This window comes from Lepus europaeus, chromosome 22 (genome assembly GCF_033115175.1).
Source record: "Lepus europaeus isolate LE1 chromosome 22, mLepTim1.pri, whole genome shotgun sequence".
NCBI lineage: Eukaryota > Metazoa > Chordata > Mammalia > Lagomorpha > Leporidae > Lepus > Lepus europaeus.
The window spans coordinates 20,837,854-20,855,179 of record NC_084848.1 but is presented as its reverse complement, the minus strand read 5'-3'; the positions used below and the strand labels follow the sequence as shown (position 1 = coordinate 20,855,179).

The 17,326-nt window shown below is 38.3% G+C and overlaps 1 protein-coding gene across 11 annotated transcripts in view; it reads right to left on the bottom strand.

Annotated features, from left to right (window-relative positions):
* Nucleotides 1-17,326, bottom strand: part of CEP128 (centrosomal protein 128) — a 620,584-nt gene that overhangs the window by 410,225 nt on the left and 193,033 nt on the right. For all 11 annotated transcript variants that reach the window (XR_009864818.1, XM_062181526.1, XM_062181524.1 and 8 more), the window contains 2 exons: nt 10,864-11,040; nt 7,975-8,034 (listed from right to left, as the gene is read on the bottom strand). Coding sequence is in view for 10 of the 11 variants with exons in the window: in XM_062181526.1 (XP_062037510.1) it covers nt 7,975-8,034; nt 10,864-11,040 (237 nt within the window). In the remaining variant the exon portion in view is untranslated. The remainder of the gene's footprint in view (nt 1-7,974; nt 8,035-10,863; nt 11,041-17,326) is intronic.

The window sequence follows — 17,326 nt, the reverse complement described above, 5'->3', positions numbered from 1 at the left end:
AGCTCCAGGCTTTGCAGCCATTTGGTGAGTGAATCAACAGATGGTAGATCTCTCTCTCTCTCTTCCCTGTCTCCCTCCCTTTCTTCCCCTCTCTACCTCTTTATGTAACTGTGTCATTCAAATAAATAAAATAAATCTTGAAAAAAAAATTAAACAGTAAAAGCCTCAAAACAAAGTATGAGGCTTAATTAGCATTAATATACATCAGTGATTGAACCATGTCCTCCCAAAATTCATTCTGCTGAAGCACAGTCCAAAGATGGCTTTATTTAGAGACAGGGCCTTTAGGGAAATAACAAATAATAAATGGGTACATAAGGATGTGCCTTGATCCTACAGGGCTAGTGTCCTTATAAGAAAAAGAAGAGATGTCAGGCAAACACAGAAGACCACATATGGCAAAGGGATCCCCCACAAGCCAGGAAATGTGTACTTGGATCTTGGACTTTCAGACTCCAGAACTGTGAGAAAACATGACTGCTGTTGAAGCCACCCAGGGTTTGGGATTTTGTTACGGCAGTCCCAGCAGATCTAATACAATATGACCTATGGCTATAGTTTATTGCTACGAAGCCTTTATTCCATTGTCAAACAAAATGAAAAACAGGCTACGGTTAGTGCCCAACACAAATTTAATATCTATGTAGAATATATTATTAATCCTACAAAATACAAAATGAGAGAAATCCAATCAACCAACAATCAGTTGAGAATCAGTGTTTGTTACATAAATTCACAATATACTCATCAAGTATCTTGTGGAAGCAGCTTGGAACACAGTATAACTTTAACAATTCCAAGTAATAATTAACTGACAAGGCTATTAATCACAGAGCAAAAATCATTCTATTAAGTACTCACAAGAGCATTTGCAAGTTACATGATAGACTCACTTATTTAAATATATCAATAAGCATTGCTAAATAAGCCAAAATAGAGAAAGAATTTTAAAATAAATCATCTTTTACCTTCAAAGTTACCAGCTTGCATTTAGGTAAAAATATTCATAGGTATCTAGTAAAACTGTCAAGATGGATGGATCTTTTCTATCTGTAAGAATCTTCTACTGGGATTTAGCAAAATAATACAGTAAAGTAACTAAGGAATAATTCAAAGGGCCGGCATAGCAGAGTAGCAGGCAAAGCCACTGCCTGAGACGCCAGCATCCTATATGTGCACTGGTTCATGTTCCTGCTACTCCGTTTCTGATCCAGCTCCCTGATAATGACCTGGGAAAAGCAGGGGGAGGTGGCCCAAACACTTGGGCCCCTGCCACCCACGTGGCATGCCAGAATGAAGATCCTAGCTTTGGCCTGGCCCAACAACTGGCTGTTGTGGCCATATAGGGAGTGAGCCAGCGGGTAGAAGATCTCTGTCTCTCCTACTCTCTCTCTGTAACTGACTTACAAATAAATAAAATCTTTAAAAAAAAAAAAAAAAAAGAGGAATGACTCAAAGCTAAAAACCAAGGAAAACAGAAAATGTGAATAAAAGATTATGGCTTATAAAGTTAGCAATAATATTAGGACCCATAATTTTGCTGAACTACCGTGCTTCCTTTGGCAAAACTCTAAAAACAATTTTGAAAAGAAATGTTAGCATAAAAACCAAAAATAAAGGAAGAGGATGGCAATATTTTGAAATATGCTAGGTCGCCAAAACAAGAATTAAATCAGAACTACAAAATTCAAATCCAAGCCAACCTAAAAGCATGATTTTTTCCTGTAATAATTTCTACACATTTCTTAGTTATGAATATAGCCAAAAAGAAAACAAAAGTATCCCCATAATACATATTTTAAAATATAGAATACCTTTCTCCAATTACACTGAAAGTATTCTAAGTATATAATTTAAAAATTATTTCCAAAAACTCACTCAAAATATTAAGTGTAACATTTTCATTTCTATAGCAAAAATATAAAATACTAGATTATTTACATCCTTAAATAAAAATTAAACATGCTGTATCTAATATTTCTCACACAATGACTATTGTAAAACAATCGACACAAGGTTTGTACTCAAGTGTAGGTTACAAAATGAATGGAGACAAACAGTAGCACAAAGTTCAGAGACCTGAATTCTAAACCCTCCTCAGCAACTAACGAGCTCTACATTCCTAGGTAAAACAAAACTCTTCAGGCCTTAGCTTCCACCTCTGCAAAAGGAGAAAGTCAAATTACAGGATCTCTAAAGCTACTGCAGTCAGGGAGAGTAAATGCTTGTCAGCACCAAGAACACACTGTGACAGTGTAACTCTTTGGGATGATACCTAATAGGACAATAAACAAAAATCTCCAAATAACTTGAAAGTGCATTTTTCTTACCAGATAAATTTAAGGTTTACAGCTCTGATCAAATAAAACCAATATTTGGTGTTATGATTCAAACATGATTTGCTTCCCTAAATTTACAGATAAACACCAAAGTCTTATCTTAACAGTTAATGAATTAATGTTGATGGTTGATGGATTATGGGTGGAGACTTGATCTCATTATGGTTTCTGGAGGTGGACCTAGTGGGGATTCTTTGGGTTATTAGGGGCTTACCCTTGAGAGAGCAATCTCAGCAGAAGGTTGGTTATATAAGCGTCGGGTGCTTCCTGTCACTCTCTGCTTCCTGGCTTACCAGTGATCATCACTCAGCGATCCCCTAACCTCATTAGATGCCACATTAATAAACCTGCCCCACCTTGGACTGTGAACCTTCAAACTGTTCGCTGAAATAAAGTTTATCCCTTCCTACATCATTCCTCCCAGGTATTTTAATTAAAGTAACAAAAGGCTGATGAATACATTTCACATATTTACTGAAATCTCTTCTGCTAATCATTCATTCTTTTCTAGTATTTAAGCTGAGAAAGTTCCTAGAACGGGAAAAATACATCAAATTCAATATAATGATTCTTTTAAAGAAATGTACTGAACATTAACCAGGCATTGTGACAAATGTTAAAGATGTAATGAGCAGGGCTGGTGTTTTGGCAAAGGGAGTAAAGTCACGACTTGTGACTCTGGCATCCCATATGGACGTCGGTTTGAGACTCAGCTGCTCCACTTCCAAACCATCTCCCTGCTAATGTGTCTGAGAAAGCAGCGGAAGATGGCCCAAGTGTTTGGGCCCCTGCACCCACATGGGAGACATGGAAGAAGTTCCTGACTCCTGCTTCGGCCTGGCCATTGCGACCATTTGGAGTGTGATCAAGCAGATGGAAGACCCATTCATTCATTCTCTCTCTCTCTCTCTCTCTCTCTTCCTCCCTCCCTCTCCTTGTGCATCTTCTAACTCTTTCAAATAAATAATTAAAAAAAAAAAACTTAAAAAAAAAGATGTAATGAGCAATGGACAGACACATTTCTTCCCTCATAAGGCTTAATGACTAAAGAAAAAGAAAAGTGGATAATTTCAGTACAGTGAGATAAAGGCCAAGAAGAAAAGAGCAGTTTTCTATGATCAAAGAAGTATATAAATTCATTTCTTTGCCTCTGAAGGGAATAATTTATACTGGACTCCAAAATGAAATGTATTCTCTAAACAGCACCCTCAGAAATCCTTCCTTTAGCTGAGGAACAGCTGACGTCAGCTTTTCTTTACACACCATCACAAAATGATGACATAAGATCCATGATCAATCATGATAATCACCAGTCAATGGTTCCATCCTCAGAGTGTTTGCTCTAGATTTGGGAAGTCATCCTCATTCTCACGGTGAACAGCTCTGCTACTTCCCAATTTGTCTGTATCTACACTTCTCTTTGCACTTTCCTATCCAAACAGAACTTTCTGGATATCAATCCCTGTAATGGAAACTTTCAATATTTTTGCTAGCTTGCCTATCTGGAATTCTGCATGCCCATTTATTCCAACGAAGATTGACTGGAATCTTCCAGTTGGGCTTGAAAACACTAAACATCTTCTCCCACACAATCTGACACATAATTAAGAATGATTTAAATATCATCACCAAAATATAAATCCAATCTTTCCTTACTTCTGAAGCAATAAACAACTTCCTCAGTTCCGACTGTCACAACCAGACAGGAAAAACCTAACTGGTCTCCTTGCCTTCCACCTTACTACTTTTAATGCAACTTTCACATCTCTATCAGAGTGATGTTTCTAAAATACAAGCATGTGCCTGTGTTGTTCAAATTTCTTCATGATTCACTAAATGCCTACCTGAATCCAAGCTCCTCAAAATGGCACACAATGCTCTTTTTGAATGACATGCTGCTCTCAAAGGCCTGGCTTACAGTGTCCTTCCTGATGCACCTAATCACTGCCTCTGACTGGGGCCTCATCCCTCCCATTTTCTGACTTACTATTTTATAATCTGTTTTGCACAGGCACTTGGCATTTCTTTGCATTTATCATGTTGTTTCTCTTCTGTGTCATTCCTAGGTTTCTCAATATGTAGTCTTCTTTTTCTTTACCTGATTAGCTTCAAGATTCATCTCAGGCATCAGCCTCCATGGTAGCTTCTACATATTTTTATTATAATAATATATAATTCTGAAAGTATCAACATAGGTATATTTTTTGAAAAACAGAGTTTACTTAAGAAGCAAGACCATTTTTTTCTTGTTTGCTGTTAAGTTCACAGTATGTAACACAGCATCTAGGATCTACTTATCCAGTAAGTTTGCTATCAAGCTTAATGAAATTTGGAGAGTTCATGCCTTGTCAGACTTTATAACAAAAAAACAAAACCCATAATCCACGAGAACTCCTTGCCCGCCAATTCTTAAGTGACCATAAACCCTCTTCCTTCCTGTAATGTCTTACTCTTATCATTCATTGGTTATTTTATCTGGGAATCTGGTTCAACACTCAGTTGGACTTCCTGTTTATGTTATGCCTCATGACCAACAACACAACTGTGATACAATCCCCACCCAGTCCTCTATTTTTCTAGAATTAACACTAACAGAAGAAATTCATTTGGCAGATTTATGAAAACAATTACTAAATGCCCTCAGAGGTCCTTCTAATACTGCAAGATGTCACCACAGACTACCAGAACAGCAATTCTATTTTCCATACAGCTTTTGTTCTCTGATTTCAGATCTTATCTTCAATACTTATAGAGCCATCCAGTCATAGTTCATGGGAATTACAGTATTGTAGCCCATCAATAACCTAAGCCATCTTTCTGGTAAATAGATTCAATTCCTCCTTAGTCAGTTGGTCAGCATGATATTTTTTATCACAACCCTTTTACACTGTAGAAGAACAGTTGTCTCATGCAGTATTAAAACTGGCCTGATCAGAAGTTCAACCCCATTAAATGATAAGGGAAAACTGCTCACCAAGCTCCCAAATTAAAGAGCTATGATTAAGAGTCATCTCTGGCTCTCATAATTTAACTGAACCAAAGCAGTGAAAGCTTTCTGTTCAGAAATGATAAAGATTTCAACTTGTAAGAAAATTCCAAGTACATTGCTCTTGTTGTCAGAACTCTGCAGTTGGGCAAAAGAAAAAAAAGAACTGTTGTATTAATGCTCCACAGAAGTTTCTGGGCAAAAAATTCTGAGATAGCAAAAATATGTATATTCTGAATTTCCTATGCAGGTGGCATAAATAAAAAAATTGTATTTGTTTGTCAGAAACGTTTAGGAAGGCAAAGGACTGCCATACTTAAAGTAGGACACAGGAAAACCCATAAGCTAAGGTAAATTCTAATGCTCAATCACAATATTTTATGATCAGGAAGAGATTTCTCGTCTTCACAGTTGGCCTTCGAAGGTGGGCCTGTTCTTGCCTACATCTCCCACTTTACCTTAGTCACCTATCACAGTGCATTTTCTGTGCTCACTCACACATTTTGTACTTCTTCCTAGTGTTTTATCCATATTTAACCAACTGGAGAACTTCGATTTTTGTTGTTATTGTCAAAAATAAGCTTATATGTTGCTTTTTGGAAGTTGCTTTATATGAATGGCTGGCACCACCATATCCTGCCACCCTCCCAGCACAAACACCAGGGTAATTGTTCTTTTCCTATGTTCCCTGGCTAATGTTTGCATGTATCTACAACAATATAACGTATTTCAAAGATTTTTAGAATTTGTTTAAATCTAAATTTTCTCTTTTGGACTTTGAACATGAAATGAAAATTCATGACTTGCTAAGCATTAATTCCACACACAGTGTGTGAAATCCATGAGTACACAATCACTATTTTTGACTGAATGAACTGAGACAGCTGGATGGCAACATGCACAATGTTTCAGACAGTGCACACACTCAGTCTGCTTTCCACTCTTTACACGGCATCGACAAGTCACTTTCCTTCTTTGAAAGTTCATATTTTTTTTCTTATTTTTCCAAAAGACAAAAGTTAAAGCTTCCTTCTTGTTAAAACAACAATAATAAAAAAGTGGGGGAGGACTAAACTGGCATTCAAGTGACATGAAAGATCCGCCATTTTAGTATTTTAAAGCTGAGGAAACTAGTCTAAAAATGAAAGCAGTGAAAGATGGTCCACGTGTTTGGGCCACTTCATCCAGATGAAACTCTTGGCTGCTGCGTTCCGCCTAGCCCACCCTGGCCACTGCAGCCATTTAGGGAGTGAACCAGCAGATAGGAGATATCTCTCTCTCTCCCTCTCTTCCTCCCCACTACCTGTAACTCTTTCAAATAAATAAATAAATCTTTTTTAAAAAAGAAGTAAAATTGAAGCCGGCGTCGCGGCTCACTAAGCTAATCCTCCACCTTGCGGCGCCGGCACACCGGGTTCTAGTCCCTGTCGGGGCACCGATCCTGTCCCGGTTGCCCCTCTTCCAGGCCAGCTCTCTGCTGTGGCCAGGGAGTGCAGAGGAGGATGGCCCAAGTCCTTGGGCCCTGCACCCCATGGGAGACCAGGAGAAGCACCTGGCTCCTGCCATCGGATCAGCGCGGTGCGCCGGCCGCAGCGTGCCAACCGCGGCGGCCATTGGAGGGTGAACCAACAGCAAAAGGAAGACCTTTCTCTCTGTCTCTCTCTCACTGTCCACTCTGCCTGTCAAAAAAAAAAAAAAAAAAGTAAAATTGAAAAAATTTTTTTTTTTATTTTTTGCTTAGCTCCCACTAAATTTAAATCATAATGTCAAAGAACCACAAAGCAGGAAACTATTCTCAGAATATCAAGTTTATCCTGTAATTTTTTGTTGTTGTTGTTGACAGGCAGAGTTAGACAGTGAGAGAGACAGACAGAAAGGTCTTCCTTCCGTTGGTTCACCCCTCAAATGGCTGCCATGGCTGGCACACTGCACTGATCCAAAGCTAAGAGCCAGGTGCTTCCTCCTGGTCTCCCATGGGGTGCAGGGCCCAAGGACTTGGGCCATCCTCCACTGCCTTCCTGGGCCACAGCAGAGAGCTGGACTGGAAGAGGAGCAACCGGGACAGAACCAGTGCCCCAACCGGGACTAGAACCTGGGGTACCAGCGCCGCAGGAAGAGGATTAGCCTAGTAAGCCGTGGCACCGGCCTTGTTTACCCTGAAATTTTGTAAAAGACACCGAGAATGGTGTAAGGATTTGCTTGAGCCACATGTAGTTCACAGGCTTTGAGTCTACCCTCATGAACCTAAATTTATTAAGTATATATGTGCACAATGATTAGTTCCAGTCACTCTGACATTTGCATACTTTCAGAGACATTGCCTATTCTAAGAAGAAAAATCTCTCTCTCCAATGGTCTGATTCCTGATATTTCACAATTTTTCCTTCCTTAATTCTCTCATTGTTTGCCTACATATTTTCACTAAATTATAAATGTTAAAATACGAAACATGGAAGTTTCGTAAATGCACTACAGTGATGTCTTATCCTGCAATGCAGAAATATACCTTCAAAAGAAGAGTTATATGACAAAATATAACCAAAATAAATATATATAAATATATATAATAAATATAACCAAAATATAAAGCCAAATAGGATTCCTTGAAGATCATAAGTATAAAAACTTTAGAATCGAAAGATTAATTACCTTGCTTTCTGCTAACCAGCGATGTGGGTCATAATGTACATCAGGACTAGATGAAAAAACCTACGATAAGAATAAAGAGTATTAGAAATATATTTTCTCTAAAATTAAATTATTCATTATACCATCAAAAAGTTTAAGCCTCAACTTTAAGGAGTTAAAAAAAGAAGAAAGTTTATGCCAGAATATTCAACCAAAACTTACAGGAGACACAATTTGAACCTATCTGTATTGATCCAAAGCCCATGTGCTGTCACACAATGAATACCAAGGCCAGTGTTATGGGAAGAGAGAGCAAAATCAGCATAGGATATAGATTTATTCTAGTCAGTTAAGCTCTTGAATCATCAAAGGTTGGCCAATGTTAATGATGTATCTTAATAAAAACACTCTCCTAATTGTTTGATAATGGTGACAGTTTACATGTATGAGTTTACTAAAATTGACTACATACAAATATAGCTACCAGAAAACCAAAAGTTAGAAATAATAACACCATTCCCCAGAACTTTTCTCAAGCTCATTTGCTTCATTTTTCTGATCAAACCCATTCCATAAAAGTCTCTATGCAAAATAGCAGAAAATTTCACCAGCAGCATTTCAAAATTTAAGAAATTACAAAGAATACCTTGAATTAATTCTTTTTAGGAAACATTTTCAAGATTCTCCTGCCACCTTCCTGTACAACTATCAACTACAAAGCAAAGAATCAATTTTATCTTTAACAAATCCTTAGTGGTTTCTTGAGGTGACAGCAAATGTTAAGCACTTCAGTCTATCCATCTTTTTTAAGTATACAGGAGCAAACAAAAGTTACTAATGGAAAATATTCACAATAAAAAATATGTAGACCAGGGGCTGGCACTGTGGTATAGCGGGTAATGCCAATGCCTGCAGTGGCGGCATCTCACATGGGCGCCAGTTCGAGTCCCAGCTGCTCCACTTCCGATCCAGCTCTCTGCTATGACTGGGAAAGCAGCGGAGGATGGCTCCCGAGTCCTTGGGCCCCTGCACAAGCGTTGGGAGACCCAGAAGAGGCTCCTGGCTCCTGGTTTTGCATTGCCCAGCTCTGGCGGTTGTAGCCATTTGGAGAGTGAACCAGCAAATGGAAGGCCTCTCTCTCTCTTTCACTCTATGCCTCTGCCTCTCTGTAACTATGCCTTTCAAATAAATAAATAAATCTTTTTTAAAAAGAAATAAAATATAAATTTTTAAAATTCAGAATAAATATTATATTGTTAATATGAACTTCCAGATCAATTAGGATTTTCTAGGCCACACATTTACTTGAAAGGCAGAGTTATAGAGCAGTTACAGAAAGAAGAAAAGAGACAGATAGGGAGAAAGAGAAAAAGAATCTTCCATCTGCAGGTTCACATCCCAAATGCTGGGACTGGTTCAGGCTGAAGCCAGGAATCTGGCACTCTATCCAGGTCTTCTAGGAGGGTGGCAGGGTCCTCTGCATTTAGGCCATTTTTTGCTGCTTTCCTAGGCACATTATTAACAAGGAGATGGGTCAGAAGTGGAGCAGCCAGGACTTGAACTGGTGCCCATAAGGGATGCCAGTGTTTCAGGCAGCAGCTTAACCAATGAGCTACAGCACCAACTCTGTATGAGCAAATTTAAAACTAAAAAAAAATCAGCATTAGATAGGCAAAAGAATAAACTAAAAATAATAACAGGCCCAGTAACAGATCTAAAAGAGTTGATATTCTACCTAAAGCAAATTATTTCCATATTAGGCTCACAGTCTTTTCAAGATGAAATTTGACCTTTTTAAAAAATGTATTTAGAAAAATATTCCACCACTTTACCAAACTCTACCAGTTGAAATCTCTCATTTTAGTTTAATACTAAGAAACTGTTGATTATAAGAAAAGAATTATTTTTTTCTTTTAAATACCATAAAAGAGAAAAGTAGGGGGAAGATGTGGAAGAACAGGAAAAAGAGGGAAACACAGAACATACTAGTTTAAGGGAAAATCCTTCTAGAGAAAGACAAATAAATGAAGAAACATCTGAAACGGAAAAAGCATAATACCATAGTAGGAGTGCTGTCATACAGAGGTAAGAGTCGTGTTACAGTGTGTTATGGTTTGACAATATCAAAGCAACATAGTGCTCTCTGTATGTAACACAGCAGTATCAGAACCTGCACTTGAAAGAGGTGCTTACTTTCAAGCAATTCAAAGCACCCTTCATACGATTTTCTTAAGTAAAATTTAAAAAAAATAAATAGTAACACTCCACTTTAAAAATAGGAAAACCAAATTAAATATAAGTTTTTCAAATGGGAAGGCAGGGAACATACTGGTTACTTGTATAGATTCCAGACTCCTAAGGTTTGAAGTCCTAGGTTAGCATTTAATGAGATGTATGGCCTGTCACTAGTTACTGAACCCCTCTAAACCTCACTTTATCTTCTCTATGGTGAAATTAATCAAAGTACCTAAAGGAAGGGTAGCTTTAGGGGTAAAGAAAGAGAATGCATTTACTGTACTTCTCACAGAAATTGTAATATACACTCAATAGTTGGTTGCAAGTAACATACAAACAGCAACAAAAATAGCCTATCATGATGAAAAATTCAAAATCCAGGGCTCCTGACTCCAAGGTTATTTTCTTTAGCCAGAACTGCTGCCTCTCTCCTAAGACATTTTCTTTAACTGAGTAAAAAACAGGCAATTCACTGGAATAACACCATATTTCTCTCACCATGATTGTGGACTAGATACAGTGCTTCATTCTAAAAAAGTGAAAGAAGTAATATTGTTTCCTAAACCTTTCTGGATGGAATAAAAATATGACTACCATGTAACTACAGATTAAAATCTATAATTATATACAAGGAAACAAACTGAAAATTATGGCACAATGAGAACTCATAATTACTTTCAATTTTTCCATGGAGTCCCTAGAGAATGTTTTGCAAGCTGCATCAATTTCCTTCCCTATCACCCCAAGAATGGATTCCTGTTCAGTCTCCAGACAAAGCAGTTGATCCTTGAGCTGCAGTCTGGCCTCTTCCATTCTTCTTAAGTGCTCTTCTTCTTTGCTTATATGTTTCTCCTAATGCATTAATAAGAAATAAAGCAGAAGTTGATTATAAAGTGGAGACAAGAAATACTTGTAATAGCTACATAATAAACAAAAGAACCAGGTTGAAAAACAGATTAGACCCCATCAATCCCTTTACTAAAATAAAACATCTTACTTATTATCCAAGGAAAAATTGTAGAGAGTTCAGATGTACTGTAGTTTCAAAACTGTTAAGAAGATACATGGCAAATAAAATTATGACAGTTCTATAACCAACAAACAAAAAGAAACTGAAAAAAAAATCCTTTACCATTTTAACAGCATGATGGATCAGAGTAAAAGCTGATATCACAAATGAACTTACAGCTTTCACTAAACATTAGCAAAAAGTAAAAAATCTAAACTAACAAATATGAAGCCGCTAAGTCTCCTCGTTTGGAAAAAAATTTCACAACCATCATCACATCACAACATAGCTTGAGAAAAAGACTAAGTTTTCAAGAGCAGTCATATTATATAAATCTCCTTGATTCATAAAAATTTGTAAAAGATAGAAGTAGTTTCCAAGTAATTAAATCTATTTAATGAAAAAGGGTTTCTAAGGAGCCCTGTAAGAGATTTACAAAGATTCAGGGAACTTGTCTAGGCAAAACAATTCTCAATCACTATCATTATAAAATTTCACTGCTAGAGAAATTCAAAGTGCTACTGTACAGGGCTTATGTCAAAATAGCATTCTCTAGAATTGCATGTGTGAACAGTGCGTCAAAATCATAAAGAGCTGGCTAATGTGCCTTTACTCATTATAGGGTAGCCTAATCAACTTAAATCCACTAAATACAACAAACCCAGCTTGAATTCCTCAAAACATCACAAGATCCACACACTGAAAATTAATCATGAAAGGTAAAATGACGTTTTAGAACAAGAAACACAAATGATATTTTCTTTTAACTTATGTTAAAATAATAATCAAAATAGAGGCTGGTGCCCTGGCGCAGTAGGTTAATCCTCTGCCTGTGGCACTGGCATCCTATATGGGCACCAGTTCTAGTCCCGGCGGCTCCCCTTCCAATCCAGCTCTCTGCTGTGGCCTGAGAAAGCAGTGGAAGATGGCCCAAGTGCTTGGACCCTTGCACCCACGTGGGAGACCAGGCAGAAGCTCCTGGCTCCTGACTTCAGATCGGCACAGCTCCGTTGCAGCCATCTCGGGAGTGAACCAACAGAAGGAAGACTTTTCTCTCTGTCTCTCCCTCTCACTGTCTGTAACTCTACCTCTTAAACTCTTAAACTCTACCTCTTAAAAAATCTTTAAAAAATAATCAAAATAAGAGGCAGGCATTTGGCTTAGTGATTAAGATGCTACTTCAGATGCCCACATCCCATATAGAAATGCCTGCTTTAGATTTGTGGCTCTGCTCCTGATTGTAACTTCCTGCAAATGTGCACCGTGACAGTAGCTCAAGTACTTGGGTTCCTGACAACCACATGAGGTACTTGGATTGAGTTGCCAGCTCTTGGCTGAAGCCTGGCTGAGCTCTGGCTGTTGTGGCCATTTAGGGAATAAAGCAGTAAGCAGGAGATACAGTCATTCATTCATTCTCATTCTCTTTCTGTCCATACCTTTCAAATAATTTTTTTAAAAAAATTAATGAATGGAACTTCCAGCCCAAAGCAAAGATTTCATAACTTGTCTTGCACCTTCTGTCCAGGCTTATCTTCCCTTTCAGTCTCTCATATTTTTACTATTTGCAGCTTCTCAGAAATGCCTACGTAGTCTCCCCCTGACCACAAATGATGTATATGGAATGATGTATATAATGCTGCCTGAGCTACAACTACTTCAAAGTGGGGTGTGCAGCCAAGAATCAGCATTTACCTTCAAGGTACTCAGAATGGGATGATTTAAAAAAAAAAAAAAAGTTTTTTTTTTTTTTTTTTTAAAGGGAAAGAGAGAGATTTCTTCTATCCACTGGTTCACTCCCCAAACACCCAGAACAGCTATTGGGGCTGGGGCTTGGCCAAGTCAGGAACTCCATCCAGGTCTCCCACATGGGTGGCAAGGACTCAAGTACTCCAACCATCATCTGTTATTTCCTAGGTACATTAGCAGGGAGCTGGACTGGGAGCAGAGTAGCCAGAAATCAAAACAGCACTCCAGTATGGAATGCAGACATCACAAACAGTGGCTTAACACACAGAGCCATCATGTCAGCCTCAGAATTGAACCATCTGTCAGCAGCCAGCATTAAGCCTGCAAAAGCCTAATGCTTAAACTAGAACAACATTTAGTTACCAATTTATGATGAGAATTATAGCTGTTTGTGTCAGCATAACCAGCACATTGTCTTCCTATAGATTCATCAAGAAGGGAAATCAAATTCTAATCAGAATATTGTTGCATCAACAAGAAATCAGAGAAAAGAGAATTCATTTTATGAACAAATACTTAGATGACATCAGGTTAACACCATTCTACCATGTCCAGTCACAGATCAGGGATTTAGAAACCACAACAGTGGTAGCATTCCACTCTTCTGGGTAGCCTCTGGATGAAGGTACTAAGGTCTAGCTCCTTAACTTTCAGCTTTGTCTGTTAAAACTCTCCTTCCAGCTTAACACATAATTTCTATTGACATTTTCACCAAGTCTTGTCCTTATCTAGCAGCCTTTCCAAAAAAATTAACAGCCTGGTTCCAAAGAATATTTGGTAATTTTATACTTTACTTAGGAGGAAACAACCTTACTGTCAGGTCCCTAAGGGAAGACACTTGCTGCTATGGTTTGGATGTGATTTGAGTGGATCCCTCTAAGGTCTCTGTACTGAAAACTCTGGTCCCAGTGTGATGATGTTGAGAGGTAGTGGAAACCTTAAGAGGTGGAGCCTAATGGAAGGCGACTAGGTCATCGGAGGTGCTGCCCTCAGAAGAGATCAGTGTAGTTCTTGCAGGAACCAGGTTAGCTCTCTCTCAAGTCAGTTATTGTGAAAAGAGTAAGCCCAGTCTCTGAATCCCTCCGGCTTCCTATCTCACCATATGACTTCTTCTGTAGCTCTGCCATTGTGATAGCATCTGCCTTGAGGCCCTTCCCAAAGGCTAAACGAATGGGGTCACCAAACCCTGGACTTTCAGCCTCCAGAATGGGGTCACCAAACCCTGGACTTTCAGCCTCCAGAACCGTGAGCTAAATAAACCTCTTTTCTTCTAAAGTAGCCAGTGATAGATATTGTATTATAACAACCACCACCACCACTAAAGGCTAAAGCACCTATGGATTGTTCCTCGGCACCTGTTTCCCATATTTCTCATCTCTCAAAGTTATGCTTCAAACTCACTCCTTTTTTTTCCTGATCTTCCAAAGCAGACCACTCGCACAGTATTTTAGTCATGATTTAAAAAAAAAAAAAATTTCAGGTTGCAATACAATTGTTTGTACATTTGTGTCCTCAATAAACTAATTTCAGGAGGCCATAAAACATGCTTACAATCATTTAAACTTCCACCCCTGACTTTTCTGTATAAGTGATTTCAACATCTTTTGGACACTCAAATTCAACACAATGCAGAGGATTTCATTAACTACCATTCATTTCCCTGCTCTCAGAGACTACTGATGTTGTGTGAGGAGGTTTTGCCCTCTACATATTTAAGACCTACAAAGGCTGCAGTGTTCTCATTAGTATGATGCTAATAAAGAAAATACTCTTCCAGGGATTACCGATGTATTCGAAGATTGCCAATATTCTAAATCCAAGCAATTCTCAAAGCTGTTTTAATTCACCTTTCTTCTCTTGCTTCCCTCATAGCCTCTCTTATATCCAGTATCACTTTACTGTGGACCCCATTACTTGTCTCTTTTTAATAAAACTATTTCCATCTTTCATTATTTTTAAGAATGTTGATATTGTTAAAAAAAATCTATAAATTCAATTTTTAGCAAAGACAGAAAATGTCATGACATACTCCACTATCCTCTGTGAGATAATTAGCATACAATATCCAATCTCCCTTTGAAGTAAAACTCACTGGAACATGGGCAATCTTGAACCTTACAGGACAGTAGATTCAACTATCTGTTCTTTCAGGAACCTCTTCCTTGACACTTCTATTGAGCATCTCAAGTTTTAAGGAACAGAGCACCTGGCTGACAAAGCTGTAAAAATCATAGCATTCGTGTATATGCGGGACTTAAGAATTAAAGAAATGAATTTTCCATCCCTACTAAAGCTTCTGACCTCCAGGTAAAGATTTCTGATGTTTTCCGTTTTTTTTTTTTTTAACTAGATTCCAATCACAACACCACACTGTATCCATCCTCTGCATGTGCTCCAAGCTCCCAAATCTAAGAGTTTTAAGTCCTTCAATTCTGTATTTAACAGCTAGAATTTCATTCATTCATTCATTCACAAATATTTGTGAAGACCTTAACAATACATTATTCTGTGCATCACAAAGAGTAAGCAAGATAAACAAGGCTCCTGCCTTCACAGAGTCAACAAATATCCCCATAAAACTTTAGCTTGTGAGACCAGCACTGTGGTGCAGAGGGCCTGCAATGCTAGCATCCCATGAGTCCTGGTTCAATTCCAGGCTGCTCTACTTCTGATCCAGATCTCTGCTAATGCAAGTGGGAAGGTGGCGGAAGAGGGCCCACGTGCCTGGGGCTCTGCTATCCACGCGGCAGAACTGGATAGAGTTCTGCGTTTCTGGCTTTGGCCTGGCACAGCCCCAACACGGCAGCCATCTGGGGAGCAAACCAGCAGATGGAGGATTTTCTCTCTCTCTCTCTCTCTCTTTTTCTATAATTCTGCCTTTCAAATAAATCCTTAAAAAAAATTTTTTTTTTCACTGTGTTCTGTCCTATTCTCCTAGCTTGGGAATATGTATTTGGACACTAATGACAGAATCAAATGAATTAGTTCTTTCTTCTAGTTTCATGTAACAGCTGTAGCAACTGAGCAAGCACAGCTAATTCTAGGGGAGGAGTGGGGCAGCAAATCGGCTGAAAATAATCCAAACTTGCTGCCGATTTGGGAACATATGAATAAATATGGGCAGATGATAATTTAGGCATTATTTTGAATTCTCTGTTCTTCTTGTGAATTCAGAGAGGACATTATTACAGCATCTTGCAACAAGACTAACAAAAAACTACCATATGTCTGGAGAACCAGAGGTAAGATACAGGTATTTTGGAGACTATTTAGAAATGTGGAAAACACAGTCTAATTTCAATATTTCAGGGCAAGTGGAAACAGATGCTTGAGGCTGAGGAATATAAGGAGCCTCCCTAGAGGTAGGGAAGGAGGGAGATAAATGAAGCAGACTGCATCAGTAGAGGGAATCCCAGAAGAGAGACATCCTCGACAATGCCAGAGCTTGAGAAAAAAATCTTAATGAACAAACTCAGCACTTAATTTTACAACTCAGTAAAGAAACGCCCAAAACCAAACAAAATAACTTGACGAAAGGCAAAGAGTGTATAACCTACAGCCATAATTCTCTGACTCACCTACACTGGAGATGCATATATATATATATATATATATATGTAAAATCTGCTCTTGGCCAATTTTAGTTAAAAAGTATAGTAATAATACACAAAGCAATTCTATTGTCCGACAGCAGAGGTTTTATAAAGCTTCCACTTTGAAAAAGAAATCATATATTGTTCGCATTCATCTATAAAGAAAATAAAAGCAAAGACTACTCACAATCTCATAATAAATACACACACACACACACACACTATTGACTAGCTTGGTCAACTGATCTGTAATTCAAAGGGTAAGAAATGCAGATCTAATTACATTTAACTTTCAGTATGTCCTCTACAATTCAGAACAGACTCAGATCCTCAAAAGTTTATAGGGAGGGTCGGTGCTGTGGTGTGGCAGGTTAAAGCCCTGGCCTGCAGCATCAGCATCCCATATGGGTGCCAGTTCGAGTATCAGTTGCTCCACTTCCTATCCAGCTCCCTGTTAACGTGCCTAGCAAAGCAGTAAGGATGGCCCAAGTCCTTGAGCCCCTGCACGCATGTGAGAGACCTGGAAGAGGCTCCTGATTCCTGGTTTTGGATAGGCTCAGCTCCAGCCATTGAATTCAGCCATTTGGGAGATAAACCAGCAGATGGAAGACTTCTCTCTCTGTCTCTACCTATTTTTGTAACTCTTTCAAATAAATAAAATAAATCTTTTTTTAAAAGCTTACAGGGAAAAAGATCCTAAAGAAAATAGGACAATTTCAATAAAAGTAGAGCATGTCCAAAATACGTCCTTAGTAAAAATTTATGTAATTCCTTCAATGTCTTAAAGAGT